General features: G+C 41.0%; 1 protein-coding gene across 2 annotated transcripts in view; it reads right to left on the reverse strand.

Moving 5' to 3' along the window:
• The window catches only part of alcama (activated leukocyte cell adhesion molecule a), a 39,057-nt gene extending 23,523 nt beyond the window's left edge, over positions 1-15,534 (reverse strand). For both annotated transcript variants that reach the window (XM_042091493.1, XM_042091492.1), the window contains exon 1: positions 15,262-15,534. In XM_042091493.1, coding sequence (XP_041947427.1) covers positions 15,262-15,319 — 58 coding nt within the window. In that variant the 5' untranslated portion in view covers positions 15,320-15,534. The remainder of the gene's footprint in view (positions 1-15,261) is intronic.
• Between the last annotated feature and the right edge of the window lie 2,102 nt (positions 15,535-17,636).

The raw sequence follows: 17,636 nt of genomic DNA on the forward strand, positions 1-17,636 counted from the left end.
TATTCAAAAGAAAAACGTTTTAAATCATCCTTTGAAATGAGCTTCAGAGCTACATCTTGTGCCCATTAGGTGTGCATTCATCAAGCTAACATACTGTAGGAGTGGCTGCCAAACACCCTCTAATGCATCACATGCATCTTCATTTCTGTTACAGAGCATTCTATGCTGAAGTCCTTAACAGTCACAACCCCCAATACACAGCGGACAGCGTTGGTATAGTCACCAAAACCATACACTTTCCACTCGTCACAGATTACTGCTGAAAAAAGGAACATGGCAGCTCTGACCACATGTAAAAACCAAACCACATCACCAAGGAAGGAGCATTTGACGTGAATGAGGCCATGGTGACACACAACCGTGTGAACCCAAGCAGGCTTTGACTTCCTACCCTACAGCAACAATGAACAATAGTGATGGCAAAGGAACATGTAAACAGGCGTCTTCTCAGCTTAGAGCCAAGTATAGGCCATTAATTAATGGCAGATGGTCTGACATTATTCTCTACTAGTACACTTTCATCTGGGGGAAATATGGCTATACTGCTTTAGTAAAACATTGACCACAGTTACAGGACACAGTTACAGGAAACAGGAATGATTGTTCATGACTGTCTTGTGAGTAAGCACACATAACCCATTCTGAAACTAAAACACGAGAGAGGCACATACAGTATTCAGAAAGATTCTCACCATGAGAGACCAGGGTTAAAATAATGATTCACTCATGACTTAATTAAAGACTGATTCACACAACCACAGACTCTCATTTGAGGATCTTTGATATGGCAACAGCATGTGACTTCAGAGCCCTGTCATTAGCATTCCTCCTGGGGGAGTTATCGCTAAAAGCATTAATGTAGAGTAATCAGAGCAAGCATATCTGCACTATCGAGTAAGCAGCAGCTCTTCCAGTATTTTTCCCTTTACAGGAGAGGGACATAACACCCCCTTCCCGCTCTCATATTTTAACACTCCTGGGCTGGTTCACTGCATGGATTTCATCACCATTAATCAGTGTGCCTGTGGCACAGCCTCTCTCCACCCTGCATGGCTGGCAGGCTGTGCTGTGAGCTAATGCAAGAGGTAGGCTAGCGAGGAGATAAGAGGTTCAACTGTTGGAGGGGTCGCCAACTGGTACTGAATCACTGGGCAACCATGCCCCATCGTACCTCTCCCAGAAACACAGCATGTTCCTCCACAGATAAGAGGCGAAACTGAGGAGATGACTCACCTAGCTTTGGTAGTGGCCCATGCCAGAAGTGGCTTTCTAAAACTTTAGCCATGGTGCTGGGCCTGAAGCCAACAAAGAAAACTCCGGGGAGTGGGCACTCCTGGCCTTGACCTCACTGGCTAAAGTTAGAGCATGAGAGAGACACACCAACAATAGCTTGCTACTTCATGAACTCTGGGTGGTATTAGGAAAACCATTCAGGAGGTGCATTTAAAAAATGTTCTTTGTCATATCTTCTTTGTCAAAAAACAGCTGCTACTGAAACTTCTTGAATTCCAAAAACAGAACAATACAGACCGTTCAACAGCTGGTGCTGCACCTTCGAAGACAAATAGATCCCTCACATCTCTAACAGTTGGGTGCATTCCTCTGCCTTTCATATTTTGTTGGTGGACTTTATCTCAGGCAGTATTGTTTCATTCCTCAAAGTACTATTTATTTTTTCTAAGCACCTGTTCAGGGGGTGGAGAAAACATTCTCCAGAGTCTTCTCATTAAACTCCTAAAAAAGGCGATTCACTACAATGCTTTGCACAATGACCAGAGCTTGTGTACAAGCAAATGTATGAAATCTGATTTATGCCGAACAGGTGGACAAGGCAAAAAACCTGACCTGTGACAAGAACATTCTCCTGCAGCCTGCCTGAGACACCTTGTGAGCCCCCTGGGGTTAGGGGTCATAAAGGGCTAAACAAACATCGCCCACCGCTGGGGTGATAGTATCAGCTATCACACGACGGACCGGGCAGCTGGTGAGAGCCAAAGCAGAGGCTGTCAGAGGTTCTCGTCACAGCAGCTGCTTTTGTCATCAAGGTGAAGGCTGGTGTTGGGTTCGAAACGCATTCAGCTGATTTACAACAGCGTTTGACCATAGGCTTTGCCTGCACGCCCTGGAATGCAGTAGTTTCCTTTGACCACTTGAAGAGGTCAGCTATTCTTATTTTTTCCATCGTGATGGGAAAGAACACAAGTATTAATAGGGACATTTGATTGGCTGGCCTTTCAAGGGCATGGTGCCTTTTGGTTGGTACAAAAATGTGAATTCTATTAAATGCTATTTTCATGGAACCCTGAAATGGACTCTGACATGAAAGCTTTGTAAAAGCACGAGGTGACATGAAATGCAAAACACATGACGCTCTCACAATGAAATCAACACACCCTTCCTTAAGGTTCAAAGTCACAAGCAATACAGTTGCAATTAGACTGACTGGTCTGAAAATGCCAACAGACGTCCATCTGCACTTATTGTAGTAAGCTGCTTGTGTGATTTCACTTCAATCTACTACAGCTTAGGATAGTTACTATGGGGGCAAAGCCACCCATTCCCCAATCAGACAAATTGTGTTCTTCCCACTGAACCTGGACAGGTCAGGCTTTCAAAGAAATCCCAGCTGGTGGATAAAGGCTCTTAAAAGGAGCAAGACGCTCTGTTCCCCGATTCCCATGTTCAGACACCATTATTCAGATTGAGCCTGGGGTAACGGCCCATTTCACGCTCAGCAGAGGGTCACCCTCTCCCATTCCTCCATGGCCTCTATTTCCTCACAGTCCCAACCTAACACAGACCTCTTTTCCCGCCATACAGAAAAGAAAGATTTTTCTCTTTACAGAGGCACACACACACACACATGCACGCACACACGCACACTCACAGACACACAGGCCTATGCCAGGCATCAGGCATGAACTCTTCAGAAGTACTACTCAAATTAAAGCGTGGTAATTCATACATAGTGAAGTTGGTAACCTTTGAGTGTTTTGGCTCCAGTATGTCTGGCGTCAGATATGCACAGCAGGAACTGTGCCAGCCAATGCACTGTAAGTCAATAAATATAAACCACTTAAATGATCTCTAATTATACTTCAGGAACAGTTTTTTATTCCTGTGTTTTTCAATGTTGAGAACGGGATATTTGGGAGAGACAGGCAAAAAAGCAGGATATCTCCTGGTTATTTACAGGCGCTCTCTGAGACACATTACTTAAGCCAAGACATAAAAACATGTATTATCCACAGACGTTCCACAGAGCCTGGAACTCTTATCAGTCTGAGATTAAGGGACGCCAAAAGGTGCCATGGCCCCTTACTGCCCCAGACGTAGCAAACAATTCCTCACCAACAGCAACGAAGAAACAATCTAGCTTGATTGCTAGATTCCTTTCTCTTTGTTAAGAGTGGTGGCCCTCAGCCCCCCCCCCCCCCCCCCCCCGCACCCAAACCCTGAGTCCCTGCTGGACACTTAACCCCCATTGAGCAATCAACATGACACAAGCAGAGCCTCCAAATCAGCTCCAGGAAAAGGGTGTCTTTCAAACGCTCACACCAATCTCAGTGTTTATCAGGGACGTTAATGGAGGCTGACCACTAAGTGATGCTACCCAGCAGCCCAGGGTTGGCCTGAGGTGAAAGCACTTCCTGGCCTGGCTTCAGTTGTCCTGCTAAAATGGTCTTCGTCAGCAGGCACTTCCACTCGGCTGTCCTCGGGGAGAGCACATCCATGAGCCATGTTTGACTTTGCATGTGAGCCATGCCCCTGTTATGGAGCCTAAACAGAGACCACAGCACTTAGAGAATTAGCATTTGTCTTTAAGAGCAGTTCTGCAGATAGAAGTCTCTCCCCCACAACTCCTGTTTACTCTAGAAAGGCTCTTCCATGTACAATGGAGCTACATTCCAGACTGAAAGCAGAATACACTCAAAATACACATTTCTTTTTTCATGTTCCAAAAGGCAAGTCAATATCTGATACAAACAAGGATATTACTTTAAAAAGTAGTCCTGTGTGCATGATGGCAAGATGATCCTAAATGGATTGCACAACAGGAACCTCACCTTCAGAAATGACCTCAGGCTATAAAAATGAGGATTACAAGTTACTCTTCCACACAAGTGGCTGGTTTTTTAAAAAAAAACTTGTTTGTGCATCGACATTATGGCACCAGGGACTGCATAGCCTACAGGACTACCCAAGAATTCTAGTTCAGTAGTCAAGTCCAGTCCCATGGTGTGCAGAAGTCCAGTACATCAATATGTTTTCACTTGAGGTGGAAGTTGCTCAGGAGGTAGAGGTGTTGTTTATAGACTGGAAGGTCGCTGGTTCGAGCCTGGCTCAAAACTCCAAACTACTCTGTATGTACAGGTTGGCACCTGACATTTCACCTTCTGTCATCATTGTATGGGTGAATGTGAGGCATTACTCAGTCCATTTACTATTACTTGATCACTAATGTAGCCATAAAAGCATATCCAAGCACTCAGAGGAAAGGTCATGAAACTATATATTACTTTTTCCTGTACCATCGGAGATCAGGGCTTTGATTTTGGAGGAAAATCTGATCTGTGCAGCATAGACAACGACCTGTGCAGGGACACAATGTGTGCTTTGAGGCTCAATAAAGGACTACTGAGAGGCCCTTAGTAGCCAAGAAGACACTGAGGAGTGTCAATAGCACTGCCCTTGCATGAATAAATGAAATGACCAAGGCTAGGTCACACTGATAGCAGCACATTCTTCTGCTGGGCTTTGACGGCCAAGCTCTAGAGGTTGGGCAGGTGTGAGTGACGCTGGCCACAGAGGCCCCAGTGTTGGGCACTCTGTCAGCCAGGGGTCGGGTTGGTACGGCTGTGGGTCGGGCACCGGAGCTGGAGCTGGAGCCCAAGGTCATCTCCTCTCACTGTGTAACTGATTAAAGGCCTCGCTCCAGGGCCACTACGCTACAGCCTCAACCTGCAGGGCCCTGCTGATGGCTTATCACGAGGAGGTGTGCCGGAATCGTCCATCTGCTCACAACGACACTGATAAGCCCTGTGGGACTTGGGCACCTGATGCCTGTGTGAGCCGGCCAAGCCTGTGGGAGGCCACGGCCCTGGGAAAACATCCAGTCAAGCAGCAAACCTCAGCACGCCAAGCCTCAAAACACCAACCACAGCAACTTGTGAGAGCAAAAAAGAAAATCACAAGATTGTTCCACCTTACCTTGTAAAAGCAGTTAGGAAAGCCGTCAGGAAACTCCACCATTACCCCTAGTCTATGCAAAAGGGAGTTTCTCAACATAATTAAAATATGCTAATGTGATTTACAAGCCACAATAGTTTAACTGGAGGAATGTTTTTGCTAGAGTTAAACCACAATGTTAACTTAAAATGGGAGCCATTCAAATGAGATGAATTAAATGACCTTCACTGACACACAAATCTCTCTCTTAGGGGTATATTTAAAAAGTGAGAGAAAGACAAAAGTAAAAAATGTGCTTCTAAGCCCAATGAAGCTCCTGAGGGTATGGATTCCTAACAAAATTGCTTGACACCAGCGCAATTGTATTTCCCCATGCAGTTAACCACACAATGCAAACAAAATGCAATCCAAAAATTCAGTCAATGGCTATACAGCCTTGAAAGAGACAAAGTGAGAGTTAAATGATTCACAGCTTGGTCCAGTGGCACAGTCGAACACACAGGAAAATAGACTGCTCTTTTCACTTGCTCTTGCTTCACTTGTATGCGCTAGTCATACTTGTTGTACATGTACTGTACATTTACTGTATATAAGGTACATGTACAAGTGACCTGGAATCCAAAGCAAATACACTACTGTATCGCATATTTGCTTCCAAGCCCCTTATTTTGCTTTTGACAGCAGGAGGACAGGAAAGGGAATGCGTTTGTAATGGCTCATGGCATATCCATATAAAATGTCCCAAACATTTATTTTGCAGTGTGCTATCTGTCATATCGACCTGCCATTTCAGACACTACTAAATTGATTCAGTGGAGAGTAGAGAGAGTGCTGGAGAATGTTCCAGCCAATTTATCACAGCGCGCTCAAACTGGATGATGCTAGCAAACAAAGACCAACAGCGTTAGCCTCCCTACATGTGCTACCATGCTGCATATCTGTTCTCTGTGTTTAGACCCATAGAGCCCACACAGAATGAACCAATACAGACAGTTCCTGGGACCACAGTGGTGCAGAATTGAGTGATCATATCCAGTCAACACAAACTTTGTCTGATTTGAACTCCGTTGAGCACATCTGGAATATTTTCAGATAGAATATAGCATATCCTTCCAGACTCTGTTCCAAAACACACAAATACATACATGGAAAAATACCACACACCTTTATACAGACAAACACAGACACACACAGAGAGTAAGACAACTGTATAAATGTGCTATAACCTGATTACCAGCTCGCTCAACAAGTAAAACATGAAACATGACACTGAAGCTGAGAGATGGCAAACAGGAAAGGAATGCAACAGAGCATGTATTTCTGGACTAGTCACATGTTCACATAGAGCAAAACTCATCAAGCTAAACAATGGATCCAAAAAGGGTGACTGTACTGATTTCACAAATGCAGGAATTCAAACCATGTCCGAGGAAAGTGTGACCAGGTTGTTCAGTGGGTGATTAATCAGAATATGTACAGTGAAGAACATCATTGTGGTATAATTGCTAAAGCACTGAGTCATTGGCATGGTGTTTCAGAAGGACTCCATGTGCTTTTAATTATGGTGTATATTTGACTGATCAAAGCCTCTAGTGCCCGCTCAATACATCTGAGGGGGTTACCCCCACTGTATGTAGAAAAACCTCATGAATAATTTGAACAGAAAGACAATGAAAAATCGCCTTCCCAGCATACTGCATGCAGCAAAACACTTCTTTGATTATATTGCATTAGAAGATTATTTTGCAATGTACTGGGGGGGAAATTGTTCTATTTCAGCAAAGGCATACAGTTAAAAGATGAATTTGGACTACACTGGAGCCTCAGAACATCAACATGCAATCATGTTGCAGTATTTTAATAGGGTCACTGGTTGGTTATACAAAAAATAATGAGCATACCAATTCAAAAATGAGTGTCCAGGCACAGTAAACATGTAGAGGTTTGACATAATTTCTGAATTTCATGGACAGTCAACCTTCCCAACCCTTCGTGACAGCCTTGATTATTAAAACATGAGCACATCTGATTCTGCTGCAACACAAATATTCCTCTTATTGATGTGCTGCCTGCTAAACACTCCCCCAGTACTGAGTTGGGTTCTGCATAAGAAAAAATATCCATCCACAGACAGAGACAAAGACTATCTATGCTTAACTCCACTAAATTAGCCATATTTTAATAAGCTAATAGCACAGCATGCAAGATAGTTTTTCCACAATATATTTGAAAATGAAAAAAAAAAAAAACTGTTCAATGCCAATAACTTTGAGTTTCAAATAAAATTCCACACCAAAGACGATTGACTCTCCATTGGATGTTTCTTTTCAAAAGACCTAGTCATCAAGCATCACCATGGTGGTGTATGTGAAACATGCATGAACATGTGAAATAAGTTAGAATACTGCATGCTTTATAAGCAATATCAGCAGACACATTCGCCTAATGTGGTTTACAAGAAAAGGCATAATAACGGTGCATGCATTACAAAGTCACTCACAATTCGTTCACAATTAGTTATATGATCATACATTTTATTCACCTGAATAAAACTGATTTTTAAGAAATTGCTGAGTGTAGAAGCATCAGATAAAACTTTTTATTAAAATCCCATTCCTACAGCAGTTGATACAACTGAGATATAAATTAGCCCAGGAGCTGTCTTTTCATGACTTTGAAGTTATACCCCTTAAATATTCCACAAGCCTAAACTAGATCTAATAGCACATAAGAAAAGTTGAAAATTAGTTGAGATATTCCATCCCCCTAACAGAAATGTATATTAAGCACATTATAACTCCAGTTAAAGTCCTCCTGCACTGCAGATTCCATTTACTCCAAGGTTATCTTGCTGTTATAGGCTGCTCTATGTTGTTCACTTGAATGAAGTGTCTTCATTGGTTCTCATCTCAGAACTACTTGAAAATAATCGTGCAATTTTGTCAGGGAAACAAAACCTCTAAAACTAAACAATCCCTTGTTGAAACAATCTCAATAAAAAAAGTGCATCAACAACATCGTTCTAATCTAAAACTGCATGTTTTCAAGCCATGTGTGACTCATCTTTCTTATGACTAGATTCATAGCACCACAGAACCTAGGAAAAGCATGCAAACACAACTAAAATTCACTTTAAACATTGCTTGAGGCTTGGTCTCATTTTAGACCTCTTCTTGTCTGTTTGAAATTGCATTTTAAAGAGCAGACATAAAGCCAAGACATCTTCTGAACTGAATGAAAAGATAAACCCAGCTTTTCTTTGTTGTTTTAATCAAGTTGAACTACGCAATACAGCCTGTAGCTGAACCACATCAATGCAGGGGACACTTCAATACAGCTTTACCTCAAAGATGTTTAAGGCCTTTTGAATGTTTCTGGTAAGGTTAAATCCCCAACATGAAATCAAAAGGTTTTCTGCACAACAAAGCATTAAGTAAAGCATGCCCCTAACCCTCTTGGGGAGATGCTATGATCCTCACAGTGATTCCCTGTACAATCTCAGAGCGTGTGGCTTAATATTTCAGATACTGCATCTCAACAACAATGGCTAAGGTTTTTATTGTTCACATGTTCTTTGTCTTCTGCCTTCACCTCAAAATTGCAGATGAGTATATGACAGCCCAGATTGAGGGACTTTGCAAAATTTTGTCTGGACATCAGCTGTCAACATCTCTACTTACTCTACAAAGAAAGATCAGCCAACCACGAGGTGGAATGCACCAAGTCCATTGGCCATACATACTTAATGACCCCTCACAGGTGCTTGGGACATGAAAGGCATGGGGTCAGGGAGCTTGCCTCAGCTGTTAGATGAGCCAGGAGAACAATAGCCATTTCACTGTCAAAAACAACAGCTGCTTAGCCTGGGATGATGAGCCAATGGTTTTACACAGTATTCCGAAGACAACGTGAAGGGCCAGGGTCGCCTGCTCTGGGATTAATTTGATGAATGGGGGTTTCTACATTATGATTTATTTCCACAAGCCGGTATGATGATGTCAGGCTTGGCCACAATAATTGCAAAAATATGGAAATTCTGCAATTAGCTGCAACTGTCTGAGCCTCACATGATGTGTGAAGAAACATAATATATTAATATTATACAAACAAAAGAATTCATGAACAGATATGATTTCTTATATTTCAGGGAAATTATGAACCCCACATGTCTATTATAGCATAATCACCAGCTGACTGCAATGAGTTGAACTGTGGCTAAATAAAAAACTAAATAACAAACACTAAGGTAGCTATCTACACTGAGACCTCAACAACAGTGGGAAAACAATGGCTCAGCATTCTTTGCTTACATTGTGCAAAATGTACTTGAACGTTCTCTCTCAAAGATGCCTTTGTCTTCACAGTAAACTGAATTATCTCACAAGCTTAAGTACTGCCAATGCATCACTTTGTGCACTACAGAGAGACTAATGCAGCCACACAGTCTCCAAATAAATTTACACAAATGAAGCATCAAGCCCATTAGGAAAAAACATAGTGGTGCAGCATGAAGTAGATGAGAAATAAAAAAAATATATAATTTGACTGATCAAGAGTTGATACTGTATTTAACACCTCTTATCTATCTTTGACTTAATATAACCTTTATTTCAAAATTGTGGTCTCCTGAGATCAAAGATATTTTTATGCACACCCATTTTCTTTATACCTTACCCTTAGGCAATTTCGCCCCCACACCTTCCAGTCAAGTTCTGCTCTCTGACAAGAACACAGGCATTTCCTGAAGCCAAGAGAGCTGTATACCTGGTTGAGCTCAAATTAGGGTATAGGCAGCACTTTATCAGCCACCGGCTGTCAACATACACATGAACTCACACCATTAGCTTTCATCTGTTTTCAGACTGAAGGTGTGAAGTTTATTGCCCTATGAGAGTAAAGTCCCTATCTGGATAAGTATACTAGCTCAGTCCCCATCAACTACATACTTATGCAACTGTCTATAAATAATACTGACAGTGTTACATTGACTATAATGGCGCTGAACTGAACAACTACCGATAGAGATGGCTGCAAATAAATGAATAAGTAAAATAGCAGATTAATATATCCATTGCAAAGATTTCCACAGTCCTCACACAAGAAGGTGTTAACAAGGACAAGAATTCAAGAACTGACAAATTTAATGACTGCAAAGGTAGTGTGTCTTGAAGAATTAAGATTAATTATTAATTGTTAATTGCTATAGCTAGTTAATAAATGATATTGCCAAGGAAACTGAGACCAATCAGCAAGTGCTTTGCTTAATCTATCATGGCCTCTTTTCATGTTAATGTAATTCCCAATACTATGCAAATGTCATACTTCTTTGATTGAATGTGGTTCCAGTGTCATGTTATACCATTAGCAAACCAAATGGCCTATCCTCCCCACTGACCCAACATAGCATTAAATCAATCCACATGGCTTATTTATAGCAGCGTCTTGCTAAGACAACAATTCTGCTGTTCAATCTGTGATTTAAACACCGCTGGTGAAGTAACACTAAATACCTGAGGAAGGCAGACCATGACCATGAGAGTCCAGACACACATTTGACCCTTTTAATTTGTGAGATGCGTCGTGATAAGCCACATAGGATAGATTAATGACATGGATCCATCTCCCCTTCAAGGATCCTTCAAGGACATTTGTCTCTAGTAAGCTGCATCTCCTTTCTACACCCTGTCATTTGTTGTCATCTGTGCCCCCAGTATGGGTATAGAAGTTCTTCTAAATAACAATAATGTCCAACTACTTTGTAATTGTTCTACACTCTAGCATTGCACAAAAACATAGTATACCAGTCTATGATGATTTCTTTAGCATATGCACATCCAGATTTGTTGTGTTAGCCTTGAAACATAAAGCAGCTCCTATGAATGCCTGCATTGTGTGGATCCTGAGAGAGGGTCATTAAAGCACCCAAACCCTTTCATGACCCACTTCAGGCATTCCACTTCCACCCGTGTTGCCTGTAATTGTAATCACTCGCTCTCAACAGGGCCATCCCTATAAAGCCACAGCTTTGTGCCACCTCACGTGTGATGAATTTATCCTGCAATGCTGTGCCAGCCTAAGCACAGAGAACTCTGGGAGGCCCCCTCTCTGCCTGTCCACAGACACACATCCGTTAAGGATTTGTGAAAGAAAAAAAGCCTCCCTCTGTCATGCCCTCTAGGCTTCAAAGCGTCATTTAAGGAGAGGAGAGAGGCAGGCTGAGGTGATCCCACAGACATGAAGAAATGTAATCTGCACATCAGAGAGAGCATCAAAGGAAAGGATTCAAACTGGTGAATCAAGTTATCGTATGGTTTGCATGGTGAGCACAAAAGTTGTGTGGTTTGGAATGTCATGTCGAAAGCATAAGTTTAAATAAAGTAAGGCACTCAGTAAAAGTTTGAAAAAATGCACACTGCAATTCAAAAGATTTGTTCTAATAGACAAAAATGGCAACACATTCTGTAAAAAGTGACCTTCACTGTCCCCATGGAATTGGTGTCTTTAATGAGCATTAGCCTATCGTTGAATTAATTAGGATCAGTAACCCAACTGTAGAATTCTTGGTCTAATAGGCTGCTTTTGTGTACTCACGAACCAAAAGGTTACCAGTAGCTGTTGAGCTTCTAACTGAGATTGGCTACAGAGTGAAAAGCACACCCTTTGAAGGTGAAGAGTATATTGTTCACTAATTGATACCTACAGACCTCACTGAAGAAAGTAATTGGCTGTGCTGTCAATAGCTGTTAATCTCCTGACCTTGATACTGATGTGGACATCGATACAAATTCAGTACCAGGCCAATAATGAGAACCATCAGGGTACTAGCTTTTACAGTGCAAACACACCAAAACAATTGGGTATGATTTAAGAACAAAGTCCACAATTGGGAAAACGAGAAGGGGCTGTCTGTGTGGGACTGATCAAAGTCATATCATGTTCGAGCCTGCCATATAGGGCATTTATGATGGAGTATGGGGAGCTATCCAGTTAATGTCTGGCATTTTCACAGCAGCATAAAGCTCTTAGCTGTTGATAGGCACTTCAGAAAGCCAAGGGAACTTTCTCCTGGTGACAGACCGGGAGTCTGTGAGTCTATATGGTCAGTTAAGATTTCTTTGATGGCTATTGATTTTCCTTAAGTGCGTCTTGACAACAAGCCTTGGGGTTTCCACAACTCAATGGAAAGCAGACTGTTCACAGAGTGTTTGGTGACAGCAGGAATTAGGGAGCATTTTTATAAACTTCCTGACTTGGTTTTGTCGGGGAGTAGACAGGAAATCTTTGCTGTTTCTAATTCAAAACCATACATAATCTCATGTGTGTACTGCAGTCAAACTTACATTTACATAAGTCCTTCAATTACTTAATATTTCATTCTTATTATACTGTTAGTACATTTTACTATTTATATTACATCAGTATGACAGATGACTGATATTGTAAATGGAAATTTGAAGCCCACTAGGCAATGATTTTATAAATTCTAACCTAAACCATGTATTAATCAATTGTATGACTATAAGCCTGATGAAAATGGATAAATTCCTTTTATAAACTGTTTTCAATCAGACAAAGGAGAGCCCAAAGTTTATGATGGATATGATTGGTTTGGTCTCTGAACAGTCATTCTGGTAATTCAGATGGAAGGTCCCCCTTCAGCATAGCAAAGATTAGCCCATTAGCAGATGAGTGGCTGGTTCTACTCACGAGATGAGCAACAACAGGGGTGAGACCTGATGAGGGGTTTGGAAAGGGGGTGGGGCACCCAGCGGTAAAAAGCAGATGCCTTGCCTGTCACAGGAATAAAGCAATCTGCCATAAAAGCTTTTTGTGACGACTTTCCCCCCTTTTCACAGTGCAGCCTGGTCCCTGGTGGTGTTTGCATAGATAATAGACTCAAGACTGACCTGATAGAGGTGAGGCCTCTCCTCACCAGTATATTTTGTCGTTTAATCACAGAAATTGGTTTGGTTTTAGTTATATCTAAGTTGATGCCTTGAGGGATATTTTCTGAATATATTCAAATTTGCATGGTGTAAGTTACACAATAGTCCAAAACATGATAGTCCAATATTTTATTCTAAGCATTGCCATATCTAATACACTAGATATGTAACGTTATGTTGTATGACAAAACTGTAACAAGTTATGGGAACAGTTTGCTGTGGTCTGCTGATGTCATTTGAATGACGTGTTTGAGTTGGAAATTCCGTATAGAGATAATAAGTCTGCATATTTATATTTCTCTGGAAAGTAAGCTTCTAAGGAACCCCCCAGCATGGTGTTTCAGTTCCTTGTTTGATACTTATTACTCAACAGTCATAAGGAATGTCATTCATTGCATCACATGATTCACACATATGCATCATTTATTATGTTCTAATAAGTGAAAATAGAACATGACTATAAAATGTACCGGGCTGGGTTGAGACTCCTCTGCTGTTGTTATTTTTTTAATCATAGGGCAGTATCTTCTTTAAAGACTAACAAAAAATAAAGAAACCTCACTGTCAGTCAGACAGATAAGAGTAGACAAGATATTATTAAACACAGGCTGACAAACATCAGTTGTACAACATAGGATTGATGAATACTGCAAGGGAGGTTTTCTGTGCTATATTCAGGTTCTGATGTGGAAAACAAGAAGAGCACCTAATCTAGCGTTCCCCCAAAATAACGCTTACATTGTCAGGGAAGATCAATCATATCCCCCTACAGTAGTGCTTTAAAGGTTTAACTGACCTTTCTCTGACTGTTCCCACATCCGTAGGGACTTCAAGATTAAGACTAAACTCACTTATCTTCTCTTCAAGATATGTTTACAAGATGATGCACTGCTCCATTCTGAAGTCATTTCAAAGGAGGTCACTACATTATTTTGGGTTATTTCTTTGTGTAACCACGCACACAGATTGTCTTGTCAAGTTGACTCCTTATTAGCGACTAATGATTAGGGCACATACCTTCTAACCATGAGAAGCAAACAAATCTGACAAACAGATACTCTCAGATAACACTGTTTTATAACCAGCTACAATAAAGGTATACAAAATATATAGTGAAATCATGGAAGTCATCAAGACTGTTCTGAAATATGTCAGTGTCCACAGCAGGATCGTTTTGTTTCTGGTTTGTTTTAAGACCGATACTCACACAAAATCAGCGCAAAATCGCAAAGAATCTGTCCCAAACTGACGCTATGAAGGTAATTAAGCAATGCACTATACCTTTTCATGGAAATGCATCTATTTTCTACCTTGACGACAATTGGGATCCATACATGAACTGGCCTCATAATTTCTAAACCCAGTTGGTGTTAAGTCAGCTCAAAATGTAGGCTTCACACATAGACAAGGTTGTATTCAGCTCGAGGTCGGTAAGCATTTCTTGTTAAGCCTCGCTAAGTAATTTCTTTTACTGCCTAAAATAGATCACGTGAATCATCTGGATGAACTTTACAGCATTACACTGTTAGATAGCCTAGGCTATTACATTGCCCAGAAAAACCTCAACTGGCGAAAACCTGTCTCCGAAAATAGGCTTCAGTAGTCCAAAAACGCATATCACCTATTTGGATAGGCGAACAGGGAAATAACTCCGCGACAGCGTTGTCAGCTCCCTTCCACTCCCTACCTTTAGTTCCGTGGCTAACTGTAGCCTATTACTCCATTATAATCATGTTTTCAGGCTGACTAATGTCAACAAGATATAGTGGCGATGTCAATTAGAATCCTTTAAAGTAAGCGATAGACCATCACATCCATAAACTGTAAACTTTGTTTCAGAAAAGGAAAAGTTGAACCGCAATTGTAAAGTCATTCAACACATTGAGAGAAGAACTCCACAGCACCTTTTTTAGCCGAAGTCTAGTGTAGGCCTATATTTTATCTGTTGGGCACTTGTTGATTTTAAATATAGCCGGATAGCGTAGAAACCAAACCAAAACTAGACTTGTCTTCAATAGCCTACAACTTGGCAAAAGGAATCAGCGAAACCAACCAAATATCCCACGTAGCTTCCCGAAGAGTATCCAAAAGGCGGAAAACATATTAAAACAGATTACCAACATACCTTGCAGAAACATTACGGCAGTGATGAAGACACGCAGGAGGTACGAAGATGAACCCATCTTTCCGAAATTAACGTTCTTCCTTATGCAGAGAGTAGTCTAACTGATAGGCTATTGTAAGTGTTCTTCGGTTCAGATGTGGAAAGCCACAATTTGATATTTGGATCTGAAATATTAAGCTATTTATCGAGTATCGACTAACGTGTGTCCAGTGTCCACGTAGGCTACGCACTGTGAACAAGTGACAGCGTGAGCAGGTGAAACCAGACTGAACATAAAAACCAACCTCGAGGGTATTGTACAAATTCTCCGCCCATAGTCCAGCCCTCATCTGGGCGGGTAAAGCACACTTGCTGCAGGTAAATTACCACATGAGAAAGTCCAAAAAATTCTATGCCTTTTGGAAAAGCAGATTGGTATCCGGAAACCATCACCCATGAACACGTAAAGAAACCAAATTGGTGGACAATATAACAAATAGGCCTATGTTAATGAAGTTTAGGCTACTTAGCTGCATATAGGGCTTAGTCTAGTCCAACGGAACAAAGCTTGTCTTTGTCACTTTCATACCGCAGCTTCAGGTTTGGTGAAGTAGCCAACATCTCACTAAGTTTCCTTCTTTAAATATGACGATGCGTATCAGTTTCAGACAGCAGAAACTCAACGAGCAGCCATGTTCAGTGTATGACATTTATTCCAAAGCCATATTCTGCAGTGCCAGTTCAGTGCAGGAAATGTTCTGAATTTAATAACCCTTTAATTTTTCATTGAACTTCAATTAATTAAACCTTTCATTTAACTTGGTGACATAGGGTTCCAGCGGAAGCCCATATTAAGGAGGAAGATGGGTATTAAGTAGTAGGCTACTATTAGTTGGTTATTTACCAGTTTTTTTCCTCAGAGGAAATTCAGATGTATTCAGATAGTGGCACTAAACAAACACTAATGCAACATTGCATCACATCAGTGTGGTAGGTGTTATATTAGCTATTAAATAAAGGAAAAGCATACCATTGAATAACAGGATTTACTCTCTCTTCTAGACTGGGAAGCCAATATCATTATCAGCAATTACAAGGTTTAGATTGTCGAACAATGTCTGAAATGGCTAAACAGTACAAAAAAATCGTTTTCCACCCACCATCTTTAATTCATAGCATATCTGTTTCAGCTTTGATGGTTGAAACAGAGAGAAAAAACAAACATATTTTGGTTATATGTTTGGTTGTATTTTGTATACATAATGCAGATCTACAGGATGCTTAAATGTGCAATGCAGATCACAACATTCCCTTTAGTAATACATCAACTTTCCATTTCAGATTCTGCTGTCTGTAATTGCCCATGTGTGTTTTGTCTGATTCAAGTTGATTTCAAGTGGATATGAGTGGTGTGTGTGCAGTTGTAGTTAGCTGTCCCTTTAAAGTATTTCCCAGGCATTAACTCTGTTTATGTCTAAATTGACTGTGATATGCTTTCGGCATAATGACACTGTTCTGACCCCCCCCAATCGTCAGAATGAAAAAAAAGAATGGCTATATTCAAGACATATAGAACTTATTCATTTATATTAGCAGTTAAAGGATCAAACGCAAACATCTCTTTGAAGTATGCTGAAAAGTGGTTACTTTGAAATTTTTTGTCAGATCTAGATTCCTCACCAGAGGTTCTTTTCCCTCTATACTGTCATTCCTATATAAAGGAGCATAACTTCTGACACAAATGAGCAAAGTAAGCACTGATATGCATGCAGATCATTTGTACATCAAATAGTGGATCATTTCATCATTCTCCAGTGAATCTATGTTAAGAGCCACTACATATGCCTGTGTATTTCACACTATGCGTTACAGTTGGCATTTACATTGCTGATGCTGTAACAGGTGTGCTGTAGATAGTTGGGAGTGCTGCATAAGGTACATTCTGACTGACTGTTTACATTTGTTTTGATATTCAAACTACTTGCACATTTTGTTTTTTAGTAAAATGCTAAAGAATCCTGATGTGTCCTCCGTTGTCCACTTGAGATCAAATCACCCAAGATGGAGGGGTTTTCGTGTGTACAGAGGTGACCAAGAAGCTAGCAGCAATTCTTGTCTAAAAAGTATTGCTACACCACGATACTTAATATGTTGTCCGACGGTGAGTAATTTTTCCCTGTTGCACCGACACTGGATTTTAGCATTCCCCCACCTGCCAAATCCCACTTTAACCACTGCCAAGATGCATTTTAAAGCCAAGTGTAAACAGATCCATTGTGAGACTAGTGTTTTGATGAAACTCAAGACATTGGATGAGGCTGATACCTGAGTCTGTGCCTAGTTCTGTTTCTGGCAGGAGAGACCCCACATTACTGGGATGGCTCAGTAAATGTAGT

This window comes from Alosa sapidissima, chromosome 5 (assembly GCF_018492685.1).
Source record: "Alosa sapidissima isolate fAloSap1 chromosome 5, fAloSap1.pri, whole genome shotgun sequence".
In the NCBI taxonomy this organism is placed as follows: domain Eukaryota; kingdom Metazoa; phylum Chordata; class Actinopteri; order Clupeiformes; family Clupeidae; genus Alosa; species Alosa sapidissima.